Source organism: Pavona decussata, unplaced genomic scaffold, assembly GCF_977016875.1.
Source record: "Pavona decussata unplaced genomic scaffold, jaPavDecu1.1 SCAFFOLD_270, whole genome shotgun sequence".
In the NCBI taxonomy this organism is placed as follows: domain Eukaryota; kingdom Metazoa; phylum Cnidaria; class Anthozoa; order Scleractinia; family Agariciidae; genus Pavona; species Pavona decussata.
In genome coordinates, this window is record NW_028145672.1 from 672,144 (window position 1) to 695,043 (window position 22,900).

Below are 22,900 nucleotides of genomic sequence, written 5' to 3' on the forward strand. Positions count from 1 at the left end.
TAAGCTACGTTCCCTTACTTGAATTTTGCCTAACTTCTGATTGTTTCTCTTGCCAGTTCAGATTCAGAGAGCTAGCGACTTCCGCGTGTAACCAAGCGTTGTGCCCAGGGGCCCGTTTCTCGAAAGACCCGGTAACTTACCGGGCCCGATAAGTAATTTTGGTGACAAATGTTTCTCAACAGAAGTCAATTTTTGTTAGCTTTGAATACTAAATTTTAAAATCTTATTATTCTATGAAAACATTGGCGAAGTACCATGTCTGTAATCGTTCTGTAATCGGCGAAAAACGGGCCCGGTAAGTTACTGGGTCTTTCGAGAAACAGGCCCCAGGACCTTCTCAACAATTTAACCACCATGGCAACCATGGGGGTCATTGCAGTGGGGGGTAAAACTTTTGTTTGAAAGATTTTTTGGGGGGTAAAATTTTCATACACTCGATTTTTTAGGAAACCACCGCCCCCCCCCCCCCCCCCTCCCTAGGACGTAATAAACGATCGGTCCCTAAAGAAAACATTCTGTTCCTTACAAGCAAATTAAGAGCAAGTAACCTTTTAAACCAAATTAAGTCCCGCAAATAACAGTTTTGTGTGTTCTTCGTTAAACAGAAAATCATCTTCACAGGTCAACTTATCATATCGGATTTGGTAAAATTACAGTTTCCTAAAAAAGTTCCGATCTTTTACGCTCGCAAGCTCAAAAGTAGCTAGGGACATTTCCGATTAAATCGGGACGGTTGCGGGTATGGAACAGTTTTCAATTGACAGTCAAAACCAAATCGTATTTGCTTCGGTTTTCCGCTACCACGCTTAATGATTGGTTGGCAAAAATTACTCACACTGCGTCATAATAACCTAATTTACGGGGTGCGCTTAGTGACCTGGCCTTTGAGTTGAAGCGAGGCTGGAGTCGACTTCGTTTTGGTAAAATCCTCCGTGTTTTCCAAATGTTTACATGTGAAAACCACCAGCCTCTCTTCCAATCAAATACCAGGTCACTAAGGACACAACTGTAAAACGAATTAGTATATACCACACAAGTGAATAGTGCCTTTCGCGCGCGCTGATTGGCTAGCTCGGAGGTGATTTGCCAAGTACTATTCACCTCCGAGCAACCGAAGAGAAACAAGATGGCTTCCCATTTCGCCACCGTCACTAAAGAGGATTTTATTTAGATAAACGAGGCAGCTGTTACAAAAAATACAAAAATGGCAACAAAGTTTAGATTGACGGCATTAAATGGTAACTTATTTAATCTTTCCAACCTCGTATTCTAAGGCGAAAAATGAAACTACAATGCCTTGTTTACGAAAACTGCCGAGCACTATAATAACAATATAAAAAATGAAACATCAAATGTTTTGCAGCATGGTTTCAAAATCAGACAAACTTCACACAACAATTGAAGAAATGACACCTTAGCGACTAAATAAGTGCCTCGAAAAGTTTTTAATTGTTTGCAAGAAAGCAAGACAGAACTTTCTACAACAAGAAATCGCTTACCGCGCGGGGCGCGAGATTTTAAAATTTCCCACCATTTGTCGGTATACTTTCAAAAATAAAGAAATTTTTTGGCCCACTAGTTATTCAGCTTGTGTGAAATATACCAAAACAGTTATTCACCTCAATGTCGGTGAAAGTGGTGGATATTTATCTCGCCGCTTCGCGGCTCGGTAAATAATCACCACTATTCACCTCCACTTCGGTGAATAATTGTTAACTATTGATAGCCCAAATGACATTCGCTTTCGCAGGTCTTATTAGAAATGACCGAGGGTGGCCTGGATTACACTTTTGAATGCATTGGCAAGAGCGAAACTATGGTAAGATAAACAGAAGCAACAATGAATTAGAAAATAAGCTGTATTTAGCTAATATGCGACTAAAAGTCCGAGAATATTGAAGCTATAACAATTAAATTTGGATGATAGATAGTACGTCTAAAGATGTTTCCTTTGAGGCCAACAAGGGGAAGTGATAACGAGGTAACACGTGGAAAATACGTCATGATTGCCAAATGGCGGCTACCTTCAATCCGCCATCTTGGATTTCTGGCTTTTCTTGAAACTTCAGAAAACGCACCACTGAAATTGACTGCAAAGTAATCTAAATCAAAAAAAGAAAACTAAAAAGAACTTAAAACATTAAAGTCACTGTAACAAAGGTGCATTTTGTTCATTAAAAACTGGAATATTCCATTTCCTAAAAAATCTACCTGTCAAAAATTGGTCAGGTGGAAGTTTAAAAGTCGGCGAAAGCAGAAACCGCACCCAGGGACATTGAGACCGAGTTCATTCCTCCTCCCCGGGGGAGGAAGAGGGGGGGAGTTCTGTAGCTGTCTTTTTGAGAAACTGATTCTGATTGATGTAGTGAACTTAGTTTGAAATATTGAATCAATGTGTAGTTATGCCCGCCTTTTTTCTTCTTGGCGAATTTTTTTTCTTCGTAGCGAGCCGCATTCGAAGCCAGTCACCCGGCTTGGGGAACAACTGTGATTGTCGGAATAATCGGAGGAAACAAGGAACTGACAGTAAATCCTTATCAATTTCTGTTTGGAAGGACTATTAAAGGATCAAAGCTTGGAGGTATGATAGGCATGCAAATACCCGGAGGGGGTACTCCTCGGAATTGTTGGTGGGGGTGTGCCGCCCGGGTCTTCAAATCCCGACCCTACCGACCCTATTTCAGACCTAAACATGCCATTTTCCACACCCGTTTTCAGACCTGACCTCTAAAATTCATACCCGTTTTCAGACCTAAATTTGCAAATATACACCCGTTTTCAGACATGGTTTTATAAGATCGTTACATTATTATAGCATCCGAGTGAAATCACAACAAAGTATATTACGTTTAAGCATAATATTTTTTGTAAGGAAGTATAAAGCACTAAGAATTGCATCAGGCACAAAGTTCTAGAATAATTCAAGCTTTAAATTGTGCCTTCATGAAAACAGTTTGCACATATACTAATCGATCTAACGGGAACAGAATAACAGAACAGCATTCCAGTACTGAGAAGTAAAATATGTTTGTAAGCTTTCGTAAATGTTCCCCGCCCCTAAAACCCGACCCGATTTCAGACCGTAATTGTCAAAATCTATACCCTATTTCAGACAAAAACGGCTCAAAAACCATACCCTTTGGGGCGGCACATACCTATATACCTTATATACCCCCCCCCCCCCCTCCCGGGTGCAAATAACATTTCATGGTTTTTATACAACTAGTTAGTGCTCTTAAACTGAGGGAAGACCTTGAATATTTTGTTAGCTTAGCGATCTTATCAGCAGTAAAGTTAGTCAAACACCAGTCTCTAGAGCGGAAAGTTATAGGAATTTTTCAACGCTGAAAATGATGATACTGCTTTTGTTGCGAATTCTGCAAGTGGGCCTTAACAAGCACGAAGATCAACTGAAGACACTCGAAGACACACCAGAACCGAACGAACCCTTCCGAGGTCATAACGAAAGCCATCCAAAGGCTTCTGATGACAACCCGAAGATTTCGAAAATTTGCGAAAACGACCCGAAGTATTCCGAAGATAACTAAAGAATATCCGAAGATTTATGACGAGTACTGACAAGTATACGAAGCCTTCAGTAAAATTAGCGTAAAATATTTACTTTCTCATGTTCATTTTAAATGGTTCTCTACCTTTTTCTATTTCTGAAGCTTATCTTTTTAACATCATATCGTTCACGATGCATTCTCCGTTCTCCGAATTTATCCTAGCTCCGACAATTACGTCGGGATTTTAGTTCCTCTCCGTGGAGAGATATGTACGTCATAACACGTGATAACCAGGTGTCCCAAGTCTGGATTTGACTTAATTCAATTACAGGTAAAAATTTTGAATCCCTTTTTTCATACTTTCAGGTTTTATAGGCCGGGAAAGTATTCCTAAATTATCAGAAGAATACATGACAGGAAATTTAAAACTAGATGAACTCGTAACTCATAGAATGCCACTGGACCAAATAAATGAAGCTTTTCGCTTCATGCACTCTGGAGAAAGGTTTGTTGGTGTTGTTGTTACTAAGTGAAGGAGAAAAAAATTTAATGTACTGCGAAATAACTTCCTTCCAGTTCATTTCAGTTCAGTTTCAGCCGCTAAATGTCCATCGTTGGACGTAGGCCTTCCCCATTGACGTCCGCTGCTTTCAACTTCAACTTTCAACTTCATTTTTTGTTGTTGTTGTTGTTGTTGTTGTTGTTTTAATTACATTTACAATTTCTTGGCGCCGCAGGTAGTTAAAACTAATATAGGCGGGCCAGGTTGACAAAAGAAAAAATTACACTGGACCACTGGACCACGTTTTGCTCGACACGATGCCAATGCTTTCGGAAACTGTCTCAGTAATTCTGGTCCCTCTATCTCGTCTTTAGTCTTATAAAAAATACTGGACCATTGAATAATGCAGTTCAAGAGGTTTGATTGGCTTAGCGGCCGTGTGTTATTATGCCAATGGAATCCAAATTAACAATCCCAAAACTAATTAATTTGCTCTTTTGTTTCAGCATTCGAACGGTTATTCTTTTTTGAGGTATGTTGCCATGAACAACTTACATTTTGTTGACTAAATAATTGGAAATTATCTTTAGCATTGTTGTCTTTAATTTAACTCAAATAAAATATCCATTTATCTTGCCCTTGGGGTGAAATAATGCTAAAGAAGACGAAACAAGATGACGGACCAGGGGTGAATTTCCTATACAAGTTTTACACTTTGAACAATGTCGAAACGTTTCTTCTAAACTAAAAAATCATTGTTCTCTACTGAGATTTATAATTTAATTTCTCGACGGACCGGATGAAACCTTTTACGCTTGTAAGTTTACAATCTGGGCCATTAGTTTGACAAATGCGTACAAAAAGAAACTCAATGTAAACTGAGTTGAAAAACAAGTTCAAAACAAGGACACAGATTGTCGGTTACAAGTGTAAACGTTTTATTAGCAGAGAATTTGCTGCATGGATAATATAACTCGCTAATTGCAAAGAGAGCAAAAAGTAGAGAGATTAAGGTTACCGTATACCTTCAGAGGTGTCTCGCTTCCGAAAGATGTAGCGCGTCCAGTTTAAACCGCAGACACCTTAACCCCTATATCAAATTAAATCTTATAGAGCTGGCTATCAAACTATACCAAGAATTTTGAAATAGAATGAATTGTCGAATTTTCCACGACCTCTAAATGCGAGCGTTCGAATCACGTTTTGAAAGCTACAAGTCAAAGCGAATTTTGAATTTCGCTAATTTAATTTGCTCCTCAGTTTCCGGACCCAAAGCGCTAGAAAACGTGTCTGCATTTTGCCATATTCAATCGTAATGAAAAGTTACGAACATTTTCGAAATGGGATAAAAAAGATGTGGAGTGATCGTACAAAAAACGCTCTCGGAGAAAAAATATTTCGAAAGAAAAATTCGCAGACACTTTTTTGTTGTTTATATGTTAAACTAGCTACTGTCCAAATTTGAAGGCAGACGAACAAATTCCCTTTGAGTTTCAGCTTTTTAAAGTGTCTTCCCAAACTGAAAAAACTGTTTTGAGGAAACAGTGCTAAAAATTCGGCAATTCATTTTATTTCAAAATTCTTGGTATAGTTTGAGCTGTTTTTGCTTTAAATTGATATAAGGGTTTAGGCATCTACAGTTTAAACCGGACGCGCTACATCCCTTGGACGCGAGATACCTCTAAATGTATACGGTAACCTTAATTTGATTTGTTGTAATCAACTCCTATATCCTGTCAATTTCCTAAGTCCAGAGGAATAAAAAGGGAGCTGGCTTATCCAATGAGATTTTTAAGGTGGCTCTGAATCTCCAGGTAGAATTTTTTTTCCTAACTTTGCAAAAAGCTGTATCTGAACATGCTAATTGCAGTTCCATAATAAAAAAGGGAGGGGGGAGGGGATGGGTCACCGAGCTCGTTTTTGAGTTATATCTACTTAAAGTATGATATGATGTTGCTATGGCAACCTATGGTGTCGAGAAAATGACTGTAACTTATTCACTAATGCTTAGGCATATTTTTGCATTTTGTTACCATTATTGTTGTTTAAACTGATAAAGAGTGGTTGAATTGATCCGTCAAAGTAAACTTGCTGGAAGGTGATGAAAACCGGGACAAGTCACCTGAAAAAGCCTAATTTATTTCGACGCTGATCAAAAAGATTCAGTACCAAGAAATGCAGGGAGAGAAAGCAAACTTTCACGTGGATAATCTTTTTATGTTCGCGTCGGTGCATGGCGCTTCGCAGCTGCCTGAATACTTCGACAAACTTTCAAAGGAATAGAAGGTCAAAGCGAAGAATCGCGCTTATTTCATCTCGGTAACTGGACTGATATTATATTTTGCATGAACTTATGACAAAATTCTTCCCAGTTACCGGGCTCATCATTTTCGGAGACAAAGGAGCTGATAGTCCGGACAGCGCGATGATTTCACGGGCGAATCGGGACTAGCGAAATTTTTTCGCCCGCCATGTTACTGTCTTGTAAACTTCACTACTCCTGATTTTGCCCGACAAACCTTCACCCCATCTTGGCTATGTACCCCGGGGTCTCCGAAGATGTGGGCTCATCGAAAAGGGCTTCAAAATGGATTGTAAAAAAAATTGTTCAAAAAATATATTTTAAAATAAAGTTGGACCAACTTGCTGTTGTTGTTCTTGCTGCGCCGTTGCTGTAAATAGAAAACTCCCTTAAAAGGTTCCAAAATCACTGTCACGAAGATTTAACTGTTTTTTTTTTTTGTTCAAACGATGCTCCAATATTTGAAAAAGAACCTTTTCTCTGTTTTCTTAGAACGCCAGAAAAATTAAAAAAAGAACCAAACAAACAATATTATCCATCGAAATCGCGCGAAATATCGCCTGATACTCAGCACATTGACAAGAAAGCACAGTTTTATCCCATAAAACTTTATTTTATCTATTTTATTCATTTATTATTATTTCCAACAAATATACAAAGACAATTTACACAATCCGCGTATAGCATTAGCTAATCTATGCGGGTATTAGTAACAGACAAAAATTAAAACTACAATATTGGTACAATATCGGCACTTCAATGTTAGACGGTGACATGCAGTTGTAAACGAAACACATAGCTATATAGGGCACAATAATTAGTAATAAACAAATCTTAAGTTTTAAAGCTGAAAGACTACAAAAATATTGCTTCAAAATCACCATAATATAAGACTAAAACATACAGTTTTGAACGAAACACGTAGCGAAACACATAGCTATAGGGTACTGATAATTATTGGCATTAATTTCAATATTAAAGAATGGGCGTCAACATAATAGTCCTCAATCCCAAATACGGTTAAAAGTAATTTATGAAGTTTTCTTTTAAAAGCTCTTTTCGTTAGCTTACGCTAGTCGGCTTGTAAACAGTTCCACAATCTCTGACCAAACGAAGAGAAAGATTTAAGTTTCACACGCAATCTAGATTCCCGAATAAAAAATTTCTTTGTGGAAGAGGAACGCGTATTATGCGCATGAACATCAGACGAATTAATGAAAAGCTGACGAATGTTCCTAGGTGAAGAATAAAAAGAAAAAAAAAACCTGGAGACGATCTTTATTTTGCCATTTTCCTCCCCGATACACGAAATCGCAGGGTATCTTTTGACCACGAACGACGAATATTCGGATATTCAGTGTACCATGCATCACCGGCCAAATATGGGCAGTGTCACGAAGAGTTGTACAATAAAACAAATATCCCGTTCAATCTTATGGAATATCCCCTGATTTTAGCCAACTCGGTTTACGGCCGGCCTCGACGGTTAAGCATCAGACAATATTCCAGGCGATTTCGTAGGATAATACAGAGATTTAATATTGCTTTTACGGTGAAATGGCGAACGGCAGAAACGACCATGTGATCATGATGTTCACCCTATATTTGCAGTTCGCTGTTTTCAGTTTCTGAGTAAAATTGAGTAGTTTCGCTTTAGCATCAAAGGTCAGAATTATTTTGCACTATTCTAATCTGTGTACTAATGTTTTCAAGAAAACCGTGATAAACGCGAATCTCGCGTCTGCTGTTTGCCGTAAACTTTCTGTTATGTCTTGGCGATTGCTAAAGGGTCTGCACTCTTTACATGCCTGTACAACTTACACGGAAGACTGGAAACTACATCAGTTTTGTCATTTTCATCATGGCGGCCGTAGCGACAAGGATTTGTGAAAGTCCAGGCTGTGACCAGAAGGCCAAACTACAGTGTCCTACCTGTATAAAGCTTGGAATTCAGGGAAGCTTCTTCTGTGCTCAGGTATGACAATCTATTGATCCTAATTGACCTGTTTTGCAGCGGAACAAATGGTTGCGTAGATGTTACGCACGAAATTTGCATGGTCATCGAAAAAATGTCTTACTGCGTTTGAAAGCGTTTTTGTCTCGTTATTTCCTGATTTGCGGTTTAAAAATTACCTTCTCCATGCTCTAAACTTCTAATTAACTAAATTCGTTTCCTAGAAGAAACATCCAACTGCGTGCTTTATCAATTTAACCGGTGAAAATGTACATCTTAGTCGCCGTTTGTAAGCTTCAGTTTTCAGTACGGCACGTTTTCCGCCAAGGAAGTGTCGTAAGCATGGCCATGTAAGCTTCTAAATTTGATTTTCAAATTCAAAGTCAAGAAAATATCCAAAAAATCACTGTTTGTATCAGTGGTAATGAAAAAGTGAAAGCGAAAAGAAATCAAAAGGACTTTATACATTTATGTACATGTACATTTCTTAGTTGTCGTTTTTCATGCAACCAAGAAAAGCTATTGCTACATAATTTTGGCAAAATTTTTTTTGGAAAAACCAAAACTAGTCTAACTGCAGAGGTCTGTTGAATTGAAAAGAAGGAGTGGGAAATAGAAATAAACTACTAACAGCAGCTGTTCCTATGGAGGAATGCATGACGAGTTAAAGGGCCGTTTAAATGATGGTATGGTGCTAATAATTGTTGTAAAGAAATACCTCTACTATATATTCTGGGTCAGTAGGCGCCTATGGACTAAAAACCGATCAGGTATTAAAACTTAACACAAAATATTGGTACCATACAATTTTTTAATGGGTCTGTACTATTTTATCTGTTGAGATTGGTGTTCGGGTTTTAATGCGGGGAACGTCGTGTCCGATAAGTGACAGTGGGCCTTTAAATGTCATTCATTACTATTGCCAATAAACACAAGTGGAAAACAAGAGCTAGATGTTCTCGTTTGTCTTAAATAGGGTCTTAAAATAGAGGGCGTTGTCCTATACAGTATAGGTATTTAAGGTTATTTTCGTCCTGAACAGGGTCAGGGTTTCAAACCCCCAGTGGCACCCCTATACCCAAATACGGGTCAAGTACAAGTACCCCCCCCCCCTCCCCGGTTGTGTTCGCAAATTGTGAAAGCCTTGCTTCTGAGGTATTGTAATCTTTCTTATGAATTTGTTTCTTTGTTTTTTACAGGACTGCTTCAAGCAGAACTGGACTGAACATAAAAAGGTACACAAGACTGTAAAAGCTTCAGGTAATCCCACTTGTACAGCTGTAATCAGTACGTCTTGCACTTGTCTCAAGCATTCAAAAGTGCATGTTTCATGTTCATTAATTGTCAGCTCTATTTTCACCAAATGAAGCAGACATCAGTTCTCACAGTCCTTGCAGCTTTATGTCATTTACATGTCTTTCGTCTCCCATTACAACAGTATGAATCCCATGTTATACGGACATTTATTAAACTTGTTATAATCAATGACTGACCTTAATCAGGGTGAACCAATTTTTTCTGATTGTATACATGTACCTGCCAACTCTCACGCATTATGTGCAAGTCTTACACCTGCAGACTTAAGACAGCGATCTCACGCACTGAGGGCAATTTCTCATGCCTGACTCACAAATCCGAACGAGTTGTTCTTTAACACATGATTTATAATAACAAAAATTCAATCCAATTTACTACCAAAAGGTGCTTAACGTTGACTTTGTGTCCTAACTGTATCACAACATGCTAAAATTTTCATGTTTCAGTTTGCACTTTGATTTTAAACGTCTACAATCCATTGGAATAGGAAGTGTTCAAAGGTCATTGGAACACCTTCGGCAACGTTCTAAGGTCTTCTGAAATCTTCGGAAGTGGCTGGGACGTTTTCAGAAATGACGTCATGACGAGACAAAAATCTCACGCATTTGACTCAGAAAAAGTTGGCGGGTATATGATTGTACATGTAGCTTATGAAATCATAACTTATTTCCAAAAATAACTCTCTATTACTCCAAAGTTATTAGACTCAACTGACAGTTATGTTTCTCTGACGTCAGCAATTGCAGCAGATGTCTTAACAAACAAAGATATTAAGTTTACATGTCGCAGTGCCAAGAGTCGGAGATCGCTTTTGAACACTGTGACTGGCGGAGTTCAATATTCTTTTTCAGTTTCCAGAGATTTACATGTAGCTACGAAAATCTTTAACAGGTGCATTTATAAACCCAAATGGCTCTTTTGGACTATGCATGTGTTAGATATCTTTCAGACAGTGAAATTTGCTGGTAGCGGGCTCTTAGTGACATCCCCAAGGTTCTGTGTTGTTTAGCTCATTCTCTTGGTTACTTTACATATTTTGCTTTTTTTTGCTCATGCATACCAGCTAAAATAGAGAATTCAAAGCCAGCAAGCTACAACCCATGGCCAGGATATAAATTTACTGGATCACTTCGGCCGTGGCCCCAGGTAAGAAATAAATTTATTTATTATTGTAAAAGTATGGTTAAAACTGGCAGTCGTAGACCACTTACTCATGGCATCCAGGCTGGAGTAATTTTATGTCTACAATGAAGTTCATGTGAAGTGTCCAGTTGTTGAACTGAAGTGTCTGTTTTAAAGTCCCCTAGGCGAGAGGTTCCAGACCACATCCAGAAACCAGACTATGCAGAAACTGGTTTGTGAATTTTTTGTTTTAATCCTGCTTGTCGAACTGAAAGTCATGAACATTAGATTTGTCCATGTTCCCTGGCAATAAAATTTAATCAAAGTAACATTAATATCATAGTGTTCCAGATCCATGTAAGAGTTAGAGAGGGGTCTCAGCCGAGGTCAAAAACCCGAGAAGGCTGCCTTCTTGACCCAACAAAATGAATGGCAAATTGAAAAGGTTTGGAGAGAACCAGACCTATGACCCCTTGAAATTTTTCATTGACTCCCAGACTTACAGGAGGTGTCCACAAACAGAGGTTTGCCTTTTCTTTTAACTACATCAGGCATGTCTAATATTAAATAAAAAAATGTTGAAATTGTCACACATATGCTGCGCCTTAGTCACGCCTTGTTTGATAAAAAATGTAAACTTTTGGAAATGCATGCATGATGGAGCCTAATTCGGCAAAACTATACAAACTGCTGGAGATTAAGGGTGTTTGCATTTGTCAGAGCTGGCTTTCCAGACTGGTTATTCCGCAGACTAAATGAACCTCCTTCAAGAACTGGCCCCTAGTACCAGTCCTTCATGATCCTTCAAATTAACACCCACACCGTTTCTAGAATGTGGGTTAAGGGTGATTTATACGTTACAACTCTTGCTTACGTCTGTCGCATGCGATTTCTGGAGCACAGGCTGCTTGCGTCATGCAAAACATCGCACACAACTCTCGTCACTTAACATTGCCTATATACTTACGATTGTCGTAGGATTTTAAAACATGTTTTAAAATTCTACGACACTTATTTGTGTTGTACACGACAGTCATAAGCGAGTTGTAGGTTTGATTTACACGAAACAATTCATGTCTTCAAAGGCCTGTCTTAAGCTTGTTGCATGGGACAAAGTCCTACCGTGTAAATCAGCCTTTAGGAAGAATCTTCAGAGTTAACTCTTCAAAATATTGCATTCCTTTATCAACCTGATTGGACAAGTTGATCAGTTCTGACAAATCAAAAGCTCATGATAAAAACCAAGGCAAAACATTTCAGCTCCAATTTGCTAAATTAAATATAATTATTTAAATTCCTCTCCAGGTGTCCCTCTGTCTGAGATCAAATCCAAACAGAGCATGCAGATTAGAGTTCTTAGTGAGAAGGAGATTGAAAAGATGCGTGTGGCTTGCAGAGTAAGATTAGTTTGTTTTCTAAAATGATAATTGAGGGGTTTTCGGCAAGTAGGTTGTTATTATCAAACTAGCAAGTTATTGGAAGGTCCTAGGTGCGACTCCTGATAGGAGCACTCAGATTTCGTTTTCCAAGTATGCCTATGTCATTCACTGAATAATACATTATACGATTCTCTTTTATTCACTAGCCTTAACTTAAAATACACCATCACGTTTATTCTATGCGCACATTGACATTCTAATCCAAGCAGTATGCAGGATGTTTGTCACATGAACCTAGTTCAATGGCCTTAGCTCCCATGAAACTTCTGTAGCACAGTTTTAGAGCATCCAAACTAGTAATCCAAATATTTTACACTGTGGGTCAACAGGAACACTCAGATTTCCTTTTTCCGAGTATGCCTGTGTCACTCTCTGAATAACACATCATTCTCAAGACTAGCTTATCAGACAACAATTTTTTACCGTAAAATCAAAATTGCTCCAGACAAACCCTATTTTATCACAGACACCAGTTATCAAGGAAGAAAGTCAGTTGTTAAACTTTTCTTGACAATATGAGTGACCTACAGAATTAAGCAACAGTAATGTACGATGTCAAGCTTCAAGTGAACTGAGCATGGTTTGAATAATTTCGTTTTCTTTCTATTTAAACTAAAATACAATTGAAGAAATCAATCAACATTACAGTGTATTTTGCCCTACACATAGTTTCTTGTGAATGAGTTACCAAGTTCTAAGCTACTTTTAAATCCTGAAAATAAGTCCCTTTGGATATAAGCCTGCAACCAATGATACATGGAAGAAAATCTGATTGTTCTTAATCCTTAGTTGGCAAGAGAAGTGATGGACACAGCTGCAAAGAATGTCAGAGTTGGCATCACCACAGATGAACTAGACAGGATTGTTCACGAGGTAAAAATCCTAAACAAAAACAAATTGACGTACAATTATTATTGCCTTTTGAGAAAATAGCTTGTTCCCTGATCCTGTCATTTGAAGTTTAGAAAAGCAAAAATTGGCTTTCAGGGTCCAAAAAAGAAAGTGTAAGCGTTGCAAGCTTTCTATTTCTTTGCAGAATCTTTTTCAAGTAAGTGAGATGTTACTTGTCACAGGACTTAACATTGTGTGAGTCACATGACTAAACATCCAAAAAGACCGCTTGCAATTCTTAAAGTTGTTTCAATTCAGAGGAAGGCCTTGACACTGTTTGTCAATGGCCTCTCTGATCCTCCTTTTCAGGATGCCTGAGTTTCCCTCACAATGATTGTTGTTGAAGACACGTCCAGGGATCTGAGTGTCCCGAATTCTTCAGGTGTTCCCCCATGTTTGTTAACAAGGCTCTACTGATGACACATGATTTTTTAAGCATGGTACAAATTAAAACACTCTTGAATTAGTAGGGACAGTTCACATAATGACCATGTGTGAAGAGGATCTTAGCTAATGGCAGCCATCGTGCTATGAACCACTTTGATCAAGCTATTCTTTCCTTGTTGTTTTCAGGCTTGTCTTGAGAGAAACTGTTATCCATCTCCTCTAAACTATCATGGATTCCCAAAGTCATGTTGCACGTATGTGGTACACATTTATAACTAAATATTGGTTGTCGTAATAACTGCATTGCTAAATATGTGCATGGCACAAACTCCACACAAATTAAATAATTAATGTACTAATCAGTGACATTCGAACCTTCAACATCCCCTTTGACCCCACCCCCACCCCACCTGTACACACCCTGGGCATTTGACCATTATTTTAATGTGTCAGGGAAGTAGGGTATTGAATGGAAAATGCTTCTCAAGGGGTGGGGGATTTGAACTTTACCCAGCTAGGGTGGGAATTTTGAACCTGAACTGTAAAGCTTATACCTTTCTTCTTGTCTGTCGGAATACACATGGTTCCTGATCTATGGTCGAATTGAAGCCAAAACCCTAGGGAAAAATGTTACTTTTGCAGCAATTGGCTCACCAGAAAGGGTCTTCACCAAGTTTGCCGCATTTAGTTAATTAGGTGTGTATAGAAAATTTGGTTGAATGTGGAGGAACCAGTTTCCAAATATACAGTATATTGTATACAATACTTGGAACATTTGTTTTTTGATCGTCAAGTTTGGTCATAGGGCGTTGTTTAAGGTTTGATCTGATCAGTGCAATAAGTCTAACTTTTTTGCTTGGAATTTTCCCACCCTGTTCAACCGTTGCCTGATGTTGTCATCCAGAACTGAATTCATTCTTATGGGTATGAATTAAGTTTGAAGTTAGCACAATGTCTGAATCAACTGTCTTGACTTGAAGGTCTGTCAATGAAGTCATTTGCCATGGTATACCTGACATGAGGCCCTTAGAGGATGGTGACCTCCTAAACAGTAAGTTCTGGTCATTTTTAATCTGTCTTATATTTTAAGCACAGTGCTGTCATTCCTTGAATTGTATTGAGGAGGCAATTTAATAAAACATTTACACTTTCAGACAATCTCAGGGCCCTTAGTTTGTTGTCACACATGCTCATGCAGAATTTAACAAATTAAACAACATCGTTAGAAGTCATTAACATGGATTGTTGAACTTGTTTTTCCACATGTCACTGAGTTTATTTTTGTATGCATGTGTTAAACAGATTGTAAACTAAAAAGTGTCAAAGTTTTTGTGAATTGCCTCCGTTATAATAATCATTGTGTCTTTACCTTTTTAAAGAAATTGTGGAAGTGAAAATCTGTAATAAAGGTCTGTTTTGAAGTTCTGTATTTAACAACATTTCTTTTGAAATGTTCCCATGATCTCTGGGTGACCAGATTTGCTGAAAACTACAATGTCCTGCGGTAGGTGAACACATCATAGTGAAAGAATGTGCTCACTTCACGATCTTTATTTTTCTGTAGTTGATATCACCATCTATTACGATGGTTTCCATGGAGATCTGAATGAGACATTCTTTGTTGGTGAAGTTAGTGATGATGACAAGCAGTTGGTGCAAGTGACTTATGAATGCATTAATCAGGCCATAGCTGAAGGTAGGTACAAGGTATTAACAAGAAATTTCATAACAAATTCACAATTTCAGCACTTGAATGTACCAGATGCACATTTCGCTGCGACTAAAGTGTACTTTCGCTGAGCTGCTTGAAAATGGAATGAAATTTTGGTTGACAACACATCAAACAAAATAGCAGCATTTAACAGCATCTTCAATGTTGAATACTGTTAAAAGGCACTAACAATGTTATCATACAATGTACCAGATGAACTTTCCATATCTTCTAAAAAATCAAACAATGGTATACTGCAGGCATGTGTTGAATAAACATGACTTCAGAAAATCATACCCAAAATTTAATTTCCAAAACCGGAAATGAAATGATACTACTATTTATTATTAATTATTATTATTATTAATTATTATTATTATTATTATTATTATTATTATTATTATTATTATTAAAATGTTACAAAGCAACTATACAATTTACATTGTTCTTGCAGTGAAGCCTGGGGTGAAGTACAGAGAGATTGGTAACATAATTCAAAAACATGCACAAGCTCATGGCTTTGCTGTTGTTAAGAGTTACTGTGGACATGGAATTCATGAGTAAGTAAAGTTGGGTCATGGGCAGGGACATGTTTCAGGGACATAAAATGAGGGCATGTCACAGGGAAATGAGGACATGTCACAGGGAAATGAGGACATGTCACAGGGACATAAAATGGGGACATGTCACAGGGAAATGAGGACATGTCACAGGGACATAAAATGAGGACATGTCACAGGGACAAAATGAGGACATGTCACAGGGAAATGAGGACATGTCTCAGGGACATAAAATGGGGACATGTAACAGGGACAAAATGAGGACATGTCACAGGGACATAAAATGAGGAAATGTTACATGGACATAAAATGAGGACATGTCACAGGGACATAAAATGAGGACATGATACAGGGACTTAAAATGAGGACATGTCACAGAGACATAAAATGAGGACATATCACAGGGACATAAAATGAGGACATGTTACAGGGACATAAAATGGGGACATCTCACCGTGACATAAAGTGAGGACATGTTGAAGGGACATTATCCTTGTGTGACATCCCCATTTTTATGGAATTAAAGTTCTTTTTGCAGGGACAAAATTTTGTCCTTGCTACATGTTGTATGAAATTCAGTTAGTTTGAATTTGTGTATCTTGATGCTCTCGTCTAAATTCTGTAAGTTGACTACCATACCTGGACCTGGCAAGACAACAACAATGACACGCTGTTTGTTAATGTGTGCTCACTGGAGGCCATATGAAATTCAGTTAGTTTGAATTTGTGTATCTTGACATTTTCCAAAGTGGCATCACTCTTACTCTTAGTTTGATATGGTTTTTCAAGCCATTAAATTTAACTAATTTTTGAAGAAATTCAAAGAAAAAAACTCACCAAATTTTATGATAATTTGATCATATTTCCAAACCCCCTTTATGGCAATGATTTCTGTTTTCTCTTCATAAATTATTAATGAGTTTTAGAAATTCATTTGAACCTACAATACAATACAATACAGTACAATACAACAACTATTTAGTGTCAATGTCTTTAGCTTGTAAACAGCTAATTGGGGACACTAAAATAATTTTAAGTGCAGTCATTGGGAGCTGCTAAATGAAATATGTTTTGCATTGTTTACCAGGCTATTTCATACTGCACCAAGTGTCCCTCATTACTCAAGTAAGTCACTAGTACTGCAGGTAGTGAAGTAATAGCGGAGCTCTGCGCACCGAAAGCGTGCACACAGAACACCATGGATTACATGTAACCGGCGCTGAGCGCGGGAAAACGCGTGCGGCCAAAACACGATTGCTTTTGGTTGCGATTCCCATTGGTTGAGAAAGTGGCGCGAGTTTTGTTAACTAATCACAGAGTGCAGTAATGCAAAACCAAATCAAGCGCAAAGTTACTTTCGACACTCAATTGAAAACTGCTAACACATGATAAGTTTTTTGCATCAATTGGAAACTCGGAAAAAAATCCGAGCTCCAGATGTGATTTAAACCCACGACCCTCCGTGATCTAGTTGGCAATTAAGTTTGTAGGGAAACCATAAGCTCCGCTTTTAGGCTTGTCTACATATATATATTGGTACGAATACAACTGCAAATATGGGATTTGACTTCAAGTTTTTAGTGAAGTTGTAAGAAGAGATATATCTCAGGAAGTTTCGTTTTTCACTTTTTGTGAGCAACAAACTTGACTCAGTTGATTTGAATAATGATTGCTAAGCCCTTTGGAGCCGATTGAGATGCTATAAGGAGTGCGCCGGGGATGCCTGTTGTCGCCCTTTTTGTTCCTGTTATCCATCGACTGGATATTGCGGTAGATGACAGAGGCAAATTGTGATGGCATACAGTGGACCCTCACAATCTGTATTGAAGATCTGGACTTGGCCGACGACATTGCCCTCCTCTGCCATAACCATCAGATTGCAGAGACAAAAAAATTGTAAGACATCGTCATTTCAGGGCATGTTACACAAGGCAGCGTTTCATGCAACTTCTGTCGCGGCAAAATTGCAAGACAAGTCGCAGTAACTGAAATTGCATAGTGTAACAGCATGCAAGCCAAGGTAACGCAACTTGCAAAGATCTGAGCTAAGATGGGCCTTAGGATCAGCAAATCCAAGACAAAGGTGATGAGGGTTAAGACCAGGAATGTGGATAACATCAAGCTGGATGGGGAAGCAATTGATGAAGTGGAGGACTTCACATACCTTGGTAGCAACATCAGCAAAGATGGTGGGTCTGATCGGGACATACTGGCAAGGATTGGGAAGGCAAGAACTGATTTTGCAATACTGAGGCGTGTATGGAGATCAAAGGTGATATCCAGAAAGACCAAGTTAAGGATATTCAACACCAACGTGAAGTCTGTCCTCCTGTATAGTCAGAGACACGGATAGCAACCAAAGAAACCTCCAGAAAACTGCAGTCCTTTGTCAACAGACGCCTGAGGTCCATCGTGGGCATCCACTGGCCAGAGGTCATAAGGAACGAAGAACTGTGGGAAAGAGCTGAACAGGAGAGAATCGACACCCAGATAAGTAGGCGCAAGTGGGGTTGGATCGGGCACACGCTCAGAAAACCTACAAGCAATATAACCAGGCATGCACTGAGATGGAACCCACAGGGAAAGAGAAGTTGAGGACGCCGTAGGAACAGCTGGAGGAGAACGGTACACGATGAGGTGGGAAAGGCGGGCTACACCTGGAGGGAGCTTGAAACGCTATCCCAAAACAGATGAGATGGCGGGCAGTTTCCATGGACCTTAATTCTCCACTTGGAGTAATAAGGAATAAGCAAGCTCTTTCGTGATCTCAAAAAGATGAGATCACCTATAAAGTTTTAAGGACTTGTTTTCGCCACTTCGCCTTTCTAACAAAACCTCAGAGTAAAATGGCAACAACTTTCTCGTTTTTCCGCCAAAATGACACTGGTTCACCCGTGCGTACTGTCTATTTTTCTATTGGAAAAACTTCTACTCATATTCGTAGTTCTAGAATCTATAGGTCTCTAATACCAGCATTGAACTGAATCGTGTGTCTGATGTCTTTCATTTTCTTACAGAAAACAAAGCTGTTGGTGTGATGAAGGTTGGCCATACCTTCACCATAGAACCAATGATTTCACAAGGTAACCACCCACTATAGCTACAAAGAGCACTGAAATTCTTAAACAGCCATTTGACATTTTAATTTTAACCTAAAGCCACAATATCAATGTAGAAATTCTCTGCACTGTCCGCTACACACTTCTTGTGGTACGGATTGGGAGAATTTTCAAAGCTAAATTTCATTTTGCTGCTCCCCTCGCCTGACTGGGGTTGTGGATCATTGACAATCTCCATACCACTAATCACTAAATCAAATCATAAATAAATGACTTTATTGAAGTGTCAATGCATTTAGCGCAGACCTAATTGGAGACGCTTTCCAGATCGAATTGGAATGTAGAAATGTTGGTTTTTGAGGAGAGGGGAAAACCGAAGCAAGAACGAGAACCAACAACAAACTCAACCCACATATGACGCCGGGGCCAGGAATTGAACCCGAGCCACATCGGTGGGAGGCTCGAGTGCTCTCACCACTCCGTCATCCCTGCTCCCTCCCCCCGACTTTTCCCCATTTTTTATTTTCTCAGTGATGGGAACCTAACGTTGTATTCACACTTCAAAGGAGTGATTTCTCTACTGAGAAAAAAGTCAGGGGGTGTAAGGTTACAAGAAATAGTAAAATTTGAAACAATACACAAACTGTATCATTAGCAAATGGGGGATCGCACAGTTTTAATTAGTTTACAACTAGGCAGCATTAGGTTGCTTTGAATGCAAAAATGAATCATGCTTTGGGATGTTTGCTTCTAGTAGCTTCGTATTGCTAACCTTTTTTCCCTTCAGGAAAGCTATATCATCTCTAAATCACAAAAATTATTCCCGGCAAAAAAACTAATTAAACTGCCCCACCAATTTCATGACAGCGTCTAAATTATTGCCATTGTTGATTGATTGATCAACTGATTGTAATTTCCAGGAACTTGGCGCGATGAGATGTGGCCTGACAACTGGACAGCGGTTACGCAGGTATGTGCATGCCTGTTGTAAATCTACCTCTTTCCTAGTACCTGGGCCTTTTCCTTATTTACAAGGTAAAAGTCACGGGAACAAGGTTGGTCACGTGTGCGCTATTTTCTGTGAAATGCTAACTAATTATTAATTTTCTTTTGCAAATGTCTCGCATCGCATCTCTTGTCCTGTTTGCAGCCTGGTCCAGGGTCCGAAATTAACTTTTTTAGGCAGGCGCCAAGTGGCGACTGAAATTTTTTTTTCAGTCGCCATATGGAAAAATGTGATCGCCAAAAAGCAGAAAAAAAAGCGTCAATAAAATTTTTCCTTCGCAGCGAAACACAAACCAAAATTTTTGGTTGCCAGATGGAAAATTCTGGTCGCCAATTTTTCTTTTAAGAATTAGAACGAATAGAACGCGTTTGCGTTTGGGGCCGCAATGGCGATTTATACACCTACCACTGAGAAAAACCACGACGAATGAATCGAATGCCGGCTATATACGCAGTTTCATACGACTGCTATAAATGTTGTAAGTCAACTTTATACCTTCTCTTGTCTCTACCTTTTGGAGAAGAAATGTACCCGATTGAAAAACTGCCGGTTGGTTCTTTGCTCTATGTTCAAAACCGTAAACGATCTTTCCTTTCGCGTTCTGTAAAGATCGCAATGTTCTTCGCACCGGGCCACAACCGTACAGCATTTCTCGTTCAAAAAACATGGCGGCGAAGCTTCGCACTGCTCGAGCTGTGAAGCGTTGTAATAGATTTATAATAACAGGAAAATCAGTTTTATACTTCAAAAGCAGTGGAAAGGTAAAAAGTAAGTGACCAATTGGCGGGCGGCTTTGATTTTATTTTTATCTATTTGGCTGAAAATCAAAGTTATTGTTTGTATGATGATCGTTGCATGAAATAGTTAATCGCCCGCTGGCGACTAGTTGTGAAATTCTGGTCGCCAGTGCAAAATGTTTAGTCGCATTGGCGACCAGGAAAGCGCAATTTCGGACCCTGTGGTCTCCTCCTTTGAACTTGTTTGTGTCTAATAAAGTTGCCAAAACAAAAACTGTAATTAATTGTATCTTTTCTTTGCAGGATGGCAAGCGTTCAGCTCAGTTTGAACAGACCTTGCTAGTGACGGAAACTGGCTGCGATATCCTCACAATAAGACCTGATGACAATGGACGAGCTCACTTTCTCTCTCAGATGTAAACTGAATTATATTTAGCTTTTGATCATAATGACGGCCAGCATATCTCACAAACCTTCAAACCCAAGGTGATCTGCATCCAATTTCTCCCAACAACATTACTGCTCTATCATACATGCGGGTGTTAAGAATAGAGCAAGTGATCACCAAACGTGAAATGTCTTGATGTTTGTACTAATTCTCCCACTAGTATCATAAGAAACGTGAAGAAGAGTAAGGAGATTATGATTGTCGATATTGGGGATTGAAGGGCGAATGAGAGTAAAGTTGGCTTGATGGCATCGATATTTTTTTTTCTTGCTTGTAAAGCAGTTTAAATTGAAAATAATTAGTAGACATTGCAGGATTCACTGCAAATCAAATTAAACAATCTGTTGTAAATTTGAGACCAAAGATTTCGTGGTGTTGAAGTTCCTGGCCAAGTAGTATTTTTGTAATCTAGAGAACAAGGTTCTTTTGATGCTTTTGTGAGACTAGAGTAGGCAGTAGTTAACAAGAGATCAAATGAGACAAGGTTAAGAGCTCGTGAGAGATTCTCTGGGACTCCTCTTGAGACATAAAGGAAAGTTTTACTGTTGGTCAACACTCGTCTTTGATCAATAAATAAAATATTAAATAAATCACTTATTTATGTGTCAATGTATTTATCGCAGAGCACTGATTGGGGACACTCTCCTGATCGAATTGGAATTTAGAAATGTTGATTTTCGACAAGAGGGGTATTAACGATTAAAACAAACCCTTGCACACTGCTTTCAGCACCACAGGATAGTACTTCTCGGTAGCTTTCATTTGAATGATCGCATTTTAGAATTTCATCCACAGACTTAAAATTTGGAGCTACATTGAAGGACATAATAAACAGCACTACAGCAAAGATTCACAAACTCACAAGTTGGAACCACATTGTACAGCATAATAAACAGTATTACAGTGAAATCCGGTTAATAATTACTGGCACCAAGGGGACATGCCAAAGCGTCCGTATTATCCGTGTGTTCGTGCTAAGCGGGCTCTCAAAAAAGAACGTTACGAACACATGTTTTATCGATGCAAAGGCTAAAGCAGACATTCGTACGGCAACAAGACGTTTAATTTCTTAACTGTAACTGTAACAAGTTCAAACTAAAGAACTGTCATTTGTCATAGTCTCGGACTAAAATTACTCAGTTTATTGTTCACTGATTGTTCTTGAAACACGACAATGGAATCGAAGTTGTATCCGCATCAACCTCCGAGCAGAGACTGATGCTGATAGCGGCAAGCAAAGGACGTCAAAGAGGAAGAAGGCTACAAGCGATGACTAAAGAAAGAAGGCCAAGGAAAATGGAACTGCTGTGTAGGTAGCCTGTTTACGGGTAATCCTGTGGTTCATTTCGGTGGGCATCTGTTCCTTTAAAATCGCCTCAGAAAATCCTATCAAAGAAAATCTGCAGTTTTCCCCAGCATAATGTCAGCTCAACATTTCGTAACACTGGAAACTGATTCCATTCCTTTCCTTGTTTGAAGGGGCAAATATGTCGCTAAAATGCGAAAAAAGTTCAGCTAGTATTTCTATAAAACCAAACACAGCAAGTAAACTCTGGGAGTTAAACTACGTTTCCTACTGACACCGTCTGCAACTTATATTTTCAGAAAACGATCTGGGAACACAATATTAAGTATTTAAGGTTAAATGTTCTCGTTGGCTCAGTTCCCTCGCTTTATTTACAGCTCGCTTTCGTACGAGTGGAAAAAAAAATGTACCCAGCCACAATACCCAATTTTTCGCTAAATAATCTCTTTAATGAGAGAGTTGTATTTATTAGTCTTTATCGGGCAATTCTCTCAATACGAGATTAATCTCCACTGAAAATTCAAATTCTTTTCTTTCGAGTACGGTCTGGATTCCACGCTGCTGAATACAATGGAACTCCACTATGCGGACCGCCACTTAACACGCCACCACGTTACTATGGACAGTTTGTTGGTCCCAGACATACATTT

General features: G+C 38.8%; 3 protein-coding genes across 11 annotated transcripts in view; all 3 read left to right on the forward strand.

Moving 5' to 3' along the window:
• The window catches only part of LOC146455748 (alcohol dehydrogenase class-3-like), a 90,873-nt gene that overhangs the window by 32,441 nt on the left and 35,532 nt on the right, over positions 1–22,900 (forward strand). For 2 of the 5 annotated variants that reach the window (XM_085093876.1, XM_085093878.1), the window contains 5 exons: positions 1,751–1,819; positions 2,446–2,581; positions 3,876–4,014; positions 4,518–4,542; positions 4,653–6,662. In XM_085093876.1, coding sequence (XP_084950002.1) covers positions 1,751–1,819; positions 2,446–2,581; positions 3,876–4,014; positions 4,518–4,542 — 369 coding nt within the window. In that variant the 3' untranslated portion in view covers positions 4,653–6,662. The other 3 variants (XR_014858960.1, XM_085093877.1, XM_085093879.1) reach the window with 3 other exon arrangements.
• Positions 8,076–21,525, forward strand: LOC146455752 (methionine aminopeptidase 1-like). 5 transcript variants are annotated; one of them, XM_085093875.1, is made up of 14 exons: positions 8,128–8,288; positions 9,467–9,527; positions 10,648–10,730; positions 10,884–10,938; positions 12,012–12,103; positions 12,935–13,018; positions 13,610–13,677; positions 14,404–14,474; positions 14,988–15,119; positions 15,589–15,694; positions 16,782–16,819; positions 18,712–18,777; positions 19,674–19,723; positions 20,800–21,525. In XM_085093875.1, exons 1-14 carry the CDS (start codon positions 8,175–8,177, stop codon positions 20,914–20,916), a joined length of 1,137 nt encoding a protein of 378 aa, XP_084950001.1. In that variant the 5' UTR covers positions 8,128–8,174; the 3' UTR covers positions 20,917–21,525. The 5 variants fall into 5 exon arrangements, 1 of the variants encoding a protein (XP_084950001.1); XR_014858956.1 differs by lacking the exons at positions 18,712–18,777; positions 19,674–19,723; positions 20,800–21,525 and having other exon boundaries at positions 8,076–8,288; positions 15,589–15,793; positions 15,836–16,819; XR_014858957.1 differs by lacking the exons at positions 18,712–18,777; positions 19,674–19,723; positions 20,800–21,525 and having other exon boundaries at positions 8,076–8,288; positions 15,589–15,772; positions 15,957–16,819.
• On the forward strand, positions 17,185–18,275 carry LOC146455753 (uncharacterized). Its single transcript, XM_085093897.1, has 2 exons — positions 17,185–18,099; positions 18,144–18,275. The coding sequence occupies exon 1, from the start codon at positions 17,745–17,747 to the stop codon at positions 18,045–18,047; it is 303 nt and encodes a 100-aa protein (XP_084950023.1). The 5' UTR covers positions 17,185–17,744; the 3' UTR covers positions 18,048–18,099; positions 18,144–18,275.

Bases quoted from the DNA above. Each gene is read 5' to 3' on its own strand.
- LOC146455753 (XM_085093897.1), top strand. From the start codon at position 17,745: ATGGGCCTTAGGATCAGCAAATCCAAGACAAAGGTGATGAGGGTTAAG.
- LOC146455752 (XM_085093875.1), top strand. From the start codon at position 8,175: ATGGCGGCCGTAGCGACAAGGATTTGTGAAAGTCCAGGCTGTGACCAG. The intron at 10,939-12,011 runs GTTTGTGAATTT...ATTCCTCTCCAG, and splicing joins ACCAGACTATGCAGAAACTG to GTGTCCCTCTGTCTGAGATC. The intron at 19,724-20,799 runs GTATGTGCATGC...TTTTCTTTGCAG, and splicing joins ACTGGACAGCGGTTACGCAG to GATGGCAAGCGTTCAGCTCA.